At 40.9% G+C, this 9888-nt stretch overlaps 1 protein-coding gene across 3 annotated transcripts in view; it reads right to left on the reverse strand.

The window, feature by feature from the left end:
• The window catches only part of RASA4B (RAS p21 protein activator 4B), a 78434-nt gene that overhangs the window by 30170 nt on the left and 38376 nt on the right, over nucleotides 1-9888 (reverse strand). The window contains exons 2-5 of one of the 3 annotated variants that reach the window (XM_083379508.1): nucleotides 8782-8838; nucleotides 6587-6700; nucleotides 5508-5569; nucleotides 1584-1713 (exon numbers count right to left, since the gene is read on the reverse strand). In XM_083379508.1, the coding sequence (XP_083235634.1) occupies nucleotides 1584-1713; nucleotides 5508-5569; nucleotides 6587-6700; nucleotides 8782-8838 (363 nt within the window). Of the gene's footprint in view, nucleotides 1-1583; nucleotides 1714-5507; nucleotides 5570-6403; nucleotides 6859-8781; nucleotides 8839-9888 lie in introns of those variants that run through there. The other 2 variants (XM_083379509.1, XM_083379510.1) reach the window with 2 other exon arrangements.

Here is a 9888-nt window from a genome sequence, read left to right on the forward strand (position 1 = left end):
TTCCTTAAGCAGATCTCAACTCCAACTCTGCACATCGGTATTGCTGGGTGGGGAATTCTGGGAGCTGAAGTCCACTTAGCTTAAAGCTGCCAAGGTTGAAAAACACTGGTCTATGTGGACACCTCCTATCCTTCTTTTTCTTTTTTGAAGGGAATAATAATAATAATAATAATAATAATAATAATAATGATGATGATGATGATGATGATGATGAAGAAGAAGAAGGAGGAGGAGGAGGAGGAGGAGGAGGAGGAGGAGGAGGAGAAGAAGAAGAAGAAGAAGAAGAAGAAGAAGAAGAAGAAGAAGAAGAAGAAGAAGAAGAAGAAGAAGAAGAAGAAGTAGTTGGAAGGGACCTTGGAGGTCATCTAGTCCAACCCCCTGCTCAGGCAGGAAAGCCTATACCATTTCAGACAAATGGCTGTCCAGTCTCTTCTTAAAAATTTCCAGTGTTGGAGCATTCACCACTTCTGGAGGCAGGTTGTTCCACTGGTTAATTGTTCTAACTGTCAGGAAGTTTCTCCTTAGTTCTAGGTTGCTTCTCTCCTTGACTAGTTTCCATCCGTTGCTTCTTGTCCTGCTTTCAGGTGCTTTGGAGAATAGCTTGACTCCCTCTTCTTTGTGGCAGCCCCTGAGATATTGGAACACTGCTATCTTGGCCTTCTTCCAGAATTTTTAAAAAATCTATTTTGGCCTCCAGCTCTAGGATTTTTCTGGTGGTCTTCCATCAGGTATTGCTTGTTATGTGGACTTAAACAATTTTAAAAACAGGAGGAAAACATACAGTTCAACCAGCAATTGGCCATGAACATTGGAGTTATTTGGAGTTCTGACCTCATCTTCTCTTTCTTCCTTCCCCTGCTTTCTCCAATGAGTTAATGAGGGATAGAATCAAGATTGCGTGAAGTACTAATACCACTTTACAATGCCTTGGTAAGGCCACACCTGGAATACTGCATCCAGTTTTGGTCACCACGATGTAAAAAAGATGTCGAGCCTCTAGAAAGAGTACAGAGAAGAGCAACAGAGATGATTCGGGGACTGGAGGGTAAAACATATAAGGAACGGTTGCTGGAATTGGGTATGTGTAGTTTAATGAAGAGAAGGGTGAGGGGTGACATGATAGCAGTGTTCCAGTATCTCAGGGGCTGCCACAAAGAAGAGGGAGTCAAGCTATTCTCCAAAGCACCTGGAGAAAGGACAAGAAGCAACGGATGGAAACTAGTCAAGGAGAGAAGCAACCTAGAACTAAGGAGAAACTTCCTGACAGTTAGAACAACTAACCAGTGGAACAACCTGCCACCAGAAGTGGTGAATGCTCCAACACTGGAAGTTTTTAAGAAGAGACTAGCCAGCCACTTGTCTGAAATGGTATAGGGTTTCCTGCCTGAGCAGGGGGTTGGACTAGATGACCTCCAAGGTCCCTTCCAACTTCTTCTTCTTCTTCTTCTTCTTCTTCTTCTTCTTCTTCTTCTTCTTCTTCTTCTTCTTCTTCTTCTTCTTCTTATTATTATTATTATTATTATTATTATTCCCAACGCTGCCTCCTTGCAAGACCCTCTGCTCTTTCCTGGCCTCTACTTTACCTGGCATCAAACACAATGCAGCGCAACTTCCTTGCCGCACTGCTGTCGATGATCTCCATCTGCAGGTGGATTTCTCCTTGCACTTCCTCATCAGGGTCTATTTCCATGAGGTTCAACCAACCACTGTAGCCTAAGAACAGGAGCATGAAGAGAAGGGGGGGGGGACTAAATTTGTAAGATAAGAACAACAGCAGAGTCTACCCTGCAGGGATGGTGCAAGGTGAGACTTCAAGAAGATTATCCAACACTTTCTTGACATTTCATTCCCACCCCATAGCTTGATTATCATCTATTGTTTAAAGTTTGATGCTGGCTTTCCTTCTAGTTTCCAAGACAGCATTCATTTGCTCCCTGCCACAGTTATATCCTCCTGCAATCTGTGAGGTAGGATGGGCTGAAATAGAAAGTTCCTCCAGGAAAGTTTCTTGCTTACCATTTGGTTTACACATGCTGCACAAAGTTGTGCATTGATTAATCTTGGGTTACTGAATAAGCCACCACAGGTTTGCACAAAATGGTAGCCTAATTCACTGCGCATATAACCAGGTAGTCCTCGGCTTATATCCATTCATTTAGTGACCATTCGAAGTTACAATGGCACTGAAAAATGTGGCTTATGACCATTTTTCATACTTAATGTCCATCGCAGCATCCCCACAGTCATGTGATCAAAATTTGGACGCTTGGCAACTGGCATGTACTTTTGACAGTTGCAGAATCCTGGGATCATGTGAACCCCTTTTGTGACCTTCTGACAAGAAAAGTCAACAGGGAAGCCAGATTGATTTAACAACCACGTTACTAACGTAACAACTGCAGAGATTCACTTAACAACTGTGGCACGAAAGGTTGTAAAATGGGGCAAAGCTCATTTAACAACTGTCTTGCTTAACAACAGAAATTTTGAGCTCAGTTGTATGTCGAGGATTACCTGCACAGTGTAATCAGACTTGCAGCATTCTGCTATTTTCGCCAATTTCATTACAATAAAAGTAGTTTTCACCTTCCCATGGAGTAGATTTCATGGCCTGGTCTACCTAGTGGGGCTGACCAGGGTTAAATACTATTTAAAATGTCTGGGGCTGCAACTGGGCCTTCTGTGTTTTCCACAGGGCCACTTAGAATTGTTCTATTATGCTGAGTCATCTCTAAGCAGGTCAATCTGTTCACCTCCCCCACCCCCCCACCAAGACTTCCCACCTTCCAAATGGCCTGCATTTACACTGACCGAATTTGGTTGTTTTATCACTGAATAACAGCAGTGTGATCTGGAAGTGTGGCAGATCACATATAGGGTGCTAGAAGCAGCCTTTGAACCCCAGGCTACATGTGGACAACCCTTAATTACGCTGAAATCACAAGCCAGCTTTGCACAATGTTGAAGGAGAGGATGGTGCCAAAGGGGCAAATTCCTAGATGATTCAATTGGGCAGTTTTCCGAGTTCCTAGCGGCCCTTTTCCAATCTGTTTAGGGGATTAAAGTGGCTGATTCTTTATTTAAAACACCTGCATCCAGTCTTAATGAAACTGAATCTTTTCCAGCACTGTGGACCTCCTTTTGTTAGCAGCCAGTGACGTTGTACAGCAGCCAAATACGTTGCATTGTTTCTTGCCTTGTGGCTCATTTATTAGCGAAAAACCCAAAACCAACAGCTGCGTTCTCCCAATGTGCTTCGCCTGGTTACCTAAATGACTCATTTTCTGAATGATAAAATAAACCATAAACTAAAAACAAAACACAAGGAGGGTTTGCAAAGCACATTAAACCACACGTACACAGACGCACAAACACAGAGGTATCTAGCTAAAGTTTATAGGAACCACGTATAGCCTGTCTGCTCCCTTTTTGACTGACTTAATGGTGTTGTTTTGAACACAGCCACTGTTTATCCCCAGTTGTTCCCCATTCTAATCCCACCTAAACTAGAAGGAAGTTGGGGTTACTAAAGGAAGAATGCTTATTCTCTTTTCTTGGAAAAGAAGGTTAAACAGGCAACATAACCTACCTAAAACCAAGAGACTGTGAGTTCTAGTCCTATCTTAGGCATGAAGCCAGCGGGGCGAGTTGGGCCAGTTCCTCTCTCTCAGCCCTAGGAAGAAGGTAAGAGCAAACCTCTTCCAAAAAAATGTTGCAAAAAAAACATAACAAGGAAGGTCCAGGCAGTCACCAAGTGTCAATACTGACTCCAAGACACACTTAAAAATATCCAGCTGAGCTGACAAAATCCAGCGCATGGTTAAGGCACATGTTGAACCCTAGCTGGTCAACCTGCTCTGTAATATTTTCAAATGGAGACTTGAACTGGAATCCTAAGAAAAGAATTTCTATGCTCCTTTTTGCCTTCAAAAGAGCTTTCAAATTCAGCCCCAGCAACAGCTTTTCTAGCTGCAGAGAGAGAATTTCTCCCTGCCCTCATCTCAAAGATGAGTCAGTTTGCTTCCAATAGATCCTCTCAGATTCTTAAGCAAGCAGCTCACGTTCTCTCTTTAGCTCCTGTGTAGCATGGAAATTAGAAAAGAACTGAAATAAAATAAAATAAACATTCTGTGCACATTAAGAGGGAGTTCTGCTAAAAAGAAAATTGTCTTCCCTTCTCTGCTGTGGTTCAGATTGCTGCTGAAAAACAGAGAATGACAGATCATCAAGAACTGGGAGGAAAAAGAAAAGAAAAAGCAAGAGATTCTGCTCTGAAGAAGTTATGGCAATTAAGACTATTTGCAGCTCTAAAGATTCTTGGTTGGCTTTGACTGAGAAGAGAGGCCCCAGGAGTTTACGTTATGTAGCATCTAAATCAGCACTGAGATAGTGGAGACAGCAAGAATACAGATACTGGGTGATCTAGAATGGTGTTTCTGAACCTTGGCAGCTTGAAGATGTGTGGACTTCAACTCCCAGAATTCCCCAGCCAGCATTCCCCAGTACTCAGCTGAGGGGAATTAAGAATTCCACTGAATTCTGTGTTGGTTTAACTGCACTTGGAATGTTGGGTTCTATTCTGAGCAATGTGTTTGAATACAAGCTGAAGCAAGACCAGACAAAATAAGGAAAAACTAAAGAATAAGCAAGACAGGACACCACAAATGTATGGTTCACACACAACATAGTTAAAATAGGATTTTGTATTCAGTGCATTGTGAGAACCCTATCATTAGCTTAGCACAAAGGGTGAACCAGAAGATCCAATGAAGGCATAATATGGAGCACAAGATGTTCTGTGATACCCACATTTTGTCTGATTAACTTGGATTTAGCAAGTTACTGTGAACTCATCCAATAAATCTGGCTGTTGTCAAAAGCTAATGATTTTCCTCCCCTCTTCTGAGCTACAACCTCTCCAGCCAGCTTTAACCATGATATCCCTGGATGAAGTGAGATGAGGTGAGTGTCTCCAAGCTTTTCAGCTTGCCTCTTTATTCAGGCAAATGAATTAGATTTGGGGCTTGCAAGCAAAAAGGTAAAGGCAAGTTGTGTCCGACTCCAGGGGGCATTGCTCATCTTCATTTCTTAGCCAAAGGAGCCATCGTCTGAAGATGATTCCATGGCTATGTGGCCCATATGACTATACGCTGAGGGGCACGGACTGCCGAAGTGGTGCCTATTTATCTATTTGCATTTGCATGCTCTTGAATTGCTAGGAGCTGAGGCAAGTAACAGGAACTCACCCTGTTATGTGTCACTTGGTCTTGAACCCGGGCTGTCAGCTTTCCAGCTGACAAGCTCAGCATCTTTAACACTGAGCTATCGTGCCCCCTTTGCAAGCAGAAGTATTGATCAGTCAGCTTTTAGAAATAGCATACCTGGACAGGAAATAGTTCTAACAGTAGATTCAAAAAGGAGAAGAAATTATGACATTCATTTCTGCATCCATTCCATTTACTCATTCAAATGAAAAGATGTCTTTCTCAGCCAAGATCAAATCTCACCTTTTGGATGCTCGGCCAACAAACTTTGGGGGATGCACACTTTCCCAATGACATCATCGCGGCTGATACAAGGAAGACAAACAAGGCGAGACAAGGTAAATGAAGTGTCATCACCAACCAAATAGCCAACCCCACAGCACTTCAACATTATACAGATGGGGAACCTAGAGCTGAAAATATATTAATATTTTATGTGGGAACCAGGAGGACCCACAACAAGATCACTGCCTCTGTGTCACAATGGCCTGTACAATAATCTTTATTGACTTTTAGAACCAACTCTTTCAAAATGTTACCTGATTCTGCTTTTGCTCTCACCTTTTAAACATTTGTTCCTCTGCCAATGTATTTGCTTTCTTCTTCTCATATAACCCTAACCCTGCTTGGAAACTCTGGAGATGCTAGGAAACACCTGTGAGGAATCTATATATTTCTTTAAAAAGCCTATATAAAGCACTTCTTCTCCATCCAGTCACCCATCCCCAAGCCAACAAAATCTAATTCCACCTAGTGGGCAAACGTTGCATAATGCAATTATCCACTGACTTTGATTGGAGTTGTATTGTATGCAGTTTTATCCTCTTTAGAAAAAATAAGAAGGGAGAATCCTATCCTTCAAAAACCTGATTGGGACTGACAGTGATCATTGGTCACAAAATACCTACTCCTGAAAGGGAGGAAGCCAGCAAGGATTAGAATGAAGAATTCTGAAAAGGAGCTCCTCACACTACAACCGTCCCCTTCAGATAGCTTGAAAAGCTAATAAGGGCGGAACTTCTTGAGTACCTGGATAAGGGAACTTTCAAGAAAACAGGAGGAGGAGAAGAAGAAGGAGAAGGAGAAGGAGAAGGAGAAGGAGGAGATCTCAAATAACTTTGTACTACGTGAATACCTACATGAAGTCACCAGGGGCCAAGCTCCAATGTGAAAGACACTTTTCTTACTCTCTTAAAAAATACACAGTGCAGCAAATGCGCTCAGCAGGGAAGTTGTCCCACGGCTGCTTCATGATGTGAGGCGTTGTCACTAAAGGCAGGGGACAAGGAGAAGGGATCGCTCTAAAAGGAGCAATAATATACCTCAGTGCATCTTCATCCATCACGTAGAAGGATACACAACGGAAACTGGGAGACAAGTGGACTTCATATTCTTCACCCCAAAAAGGAAAGAGAGTTTTCCACACCGTGGCTGTCCTGAGGGAAAGAGGAAATCAATCAAAGGTCCATTTCCCCTCACCAAAGTGATTGTATATAACAAAAAGAGGGTTTTTTTAAAGAAAAGAAAAAGATAAACCAACAATAATACATTTTTCTACAACAATGTATTTTTACCAGTAATTTCAGCAAAGCCCCAGGAAGAGCCTTGGTGGAGCAGTGGGCTAATGCCTCCTTAAGTAACACCAGCTGCCTGCAATTAGTGCAGGTTTGAGTCCCACCAGGCTCAAGGTTGACTCAGCCTTCCATCCTTCCGAGGTAGGTAAACTGAGGACCCAGATTGTTGGGGGCAATAAGCTGACTTTGTAATAATGCCGCTGGGGTGTGTGTGAAAGCCCTAATAAGCAGGCATATACATAGAATGAAGGCTATTGCTAAGCTTGTAAGCCGCCCTGAGTCTTCAGAGAAGGGCGGGATATAAATGGAATTTAAAAAAAAATATTTAACACTGAGTAGTCAACTTGTTAGGTAAGAGGCTGTATTTTATTTTATGAATTTATTTTGAACAGGCAAATCCTATAGTGTTGGTGTTACCCACAATCTATGAACCTGAAATAGTCAGATTTCTTTCCAGATTCAGGGCAGGAGACAGAAATGTTAGGAAGGTTACAGAATAGCTCACCTCGAATGATTAAGCAGATAGAGAAGGAAGAGTTGGATTTATTCCCTCAAGGTTTTTTTTTTGAATTTGTTCCTCTTCTCTTTTTCTGATTTTTTTTTTGTAAATATTTTATTGGAATTTTTTAACATAACATAAATCATTATAAAACAGAATGTTGTCTGGGTAACATTTATAAGACAGTCCTTAACAATTAATTTCTATATTCCATATGTTAATTTCATTTGATTTCCCCTTTCCCCAACGTATCTTTCTTTACAAAACATTAGATTAAGACAATTTTATTTGCTTAGCAACAGTTAAATATATAGTTTCAATAATCCTGTGTATCGTTTTAGTTGCCTTATCATAAATCCTGTCACCATGTTTATTTCAGCTTATTTCTCCCCTGATTTATTCCCTCAAGTTAATTCTTGGCACTAGGATAGACCATTTTGCCATTCAGATATCAGTTACAGAATTAATACAGCTATGTAGAGTTGGCTCACCTCAGTTTGATTTTTCTTTTTTTACCGATCTACTGTACAATGAAGACTAAAATATTGTGGATGCAGACCAATGTCTTGAAAGCAATTGTTACTATGATTTCGAACTTTCAAGTAAAGTTTCACCAGGCTGGTGAAACAACAGGTGTCTCTTTAGGCTGGGTTTTTAATTCAGTTCCACAGAGCACCAGAAGGCAAACATTGCATGATTCATCCTTATTGGGAATCATCAGATGTTGGAAGCCAGATGTTCATCTGTGACTAATTACATCTGAGAATTCCCTGTAAGAATGAAACTGGGCAGGTAGTACGTGCCCTTCTGGCCAGCTATGTGATCGAAAACATATCACAAGGTACACACTGTGTGAAAATAGAAAAACGTTCCACCCCTCCAAGATATGGGACTGGATAGAAGTCACATAACACCTTGTACATGTGGGCATGACATACAGATAATCCTCAAATTACAGCCAATCATTTAGTGACCGTCCAAAGTTACGATGATGATGAAAACATGGTTTGAATAGTACTTGCACTTAAGACAGTCACAGGATCCCTGTGATCACATGATCAAAAGTTGGTGCTTGGCAACTAGCATGTATTTATGACAATTGGATCACATGATAGCCATTTGCCACTTTCCCAGGGTTCTTCTGACAAGGAAAATCAATGGGGAAAGCTGGATTTGCTTTTAATGACCATATGTTTCATTTAATGACAGCGGCAAAAAAAATCATAAAATCAGGTGTGTGACTCACTTAACAACCACACTGCTTAGTGATGGAATTTCCGGTTCCAATTGTAGTAATACGTTGAGGACTGGCTGTAATGTAACATCTGTAGCCCTGCTCTGAGAGCTTAAGGGAAGGTAAAATTAATATACCATTCTGGCAAGTTTTGACTGTGGTCTTTTTAAAATTCAACAAGGGAAAGGGAAAAAAAGTGCTCTGGCTTACCTAATTATTGTTTCATTGTCAATTTTCACAATACAGTAGGGGTCACTGCTACCTGTTCTGAAAAGGAGAAAAGAACAATACATATAAAGAGATTTATATATATAAAATTTACACAAATATGAGCTGTCACTGTTGTGACTACTGCAGTACATATATATATGTACTGGCTAGCTGTCATAGTTGACTATATCCTGTGGATAAGCCCTGAGCCGGGCCAAAACAGGAATGAAAGAGTTAATTAGCAAGGTCCATTCAAAAAGCCTTGACAAATACTTAAACATACATTTGCCTTGCCTTCCAGCTAATATAAGAGAGAAAGAACCCCGTGGCTCAGGAGGTTAAAACACTGCCTGATATATAATCAGCCCGGGTTCGAATCTCAGATAAAGGGTATGACTAACTGATGAGAACATAATGAGTTCGAAATGATCATCTTAGCCTCCCAAATTCTTTATTAGCAATTTGAATAATTTGTATATATATATATATATATATATATATATATATATATATATATATATATATACAGTACACACACACATATATATATATACAGTATATATATATATATATATATATATATATATATATATATATATATATATATATATATATATATATATATATATGTTTTCTGAGGTTTTCGCGGGTGCCTGTATGTGGATCCTTGGTTTTTCGGGTTTTTCCCCGCGTAGAACTAAAGGTGTGGGCGCAACGTTTCGACGGAGTCTCATCCGACATCATCAGGCTTTAGCTTCCTTCTTCTAGGAGAAGCATGTGGCTGTTAGTTCCTCTTTTTTAAACTGCCAGAGGGGGTGTGTTCTGTGGAGGTGTGCTCTGATTGGGTAGGGGACCAAGTGTGTTCTGATTGGGTGGGAGTGTGTTTTGAATGGTGGGTGTGTTCTGATTGGGTGGGGGGGTGTTCTGAGTGGATGGGCTGGTCTCAGCTGCCAGCTCCAGAACTGATCATAAGTAAACTAAACTTACAGCCCTGTGACCTACTTGTGAGCTTCGATGTTGTATCCCTCTTCACCCAAGTGCCAATCAAAGAAGCCTTGACAGCTATCCAAAATAAATACAACCCCCCAAAACACATCCTAGATCTGA

This window comes from Vipera ursinii (assembly GCF_947247035.1).
Source record: "Vipera ursinii genome assembly, chromosome: 1".
Lineage (NCBI taxonomy): Eukaryota > Metazoa > Chordata > Lepidosauria > Squamata > Viperidae > Vipera > Vipera ursinii.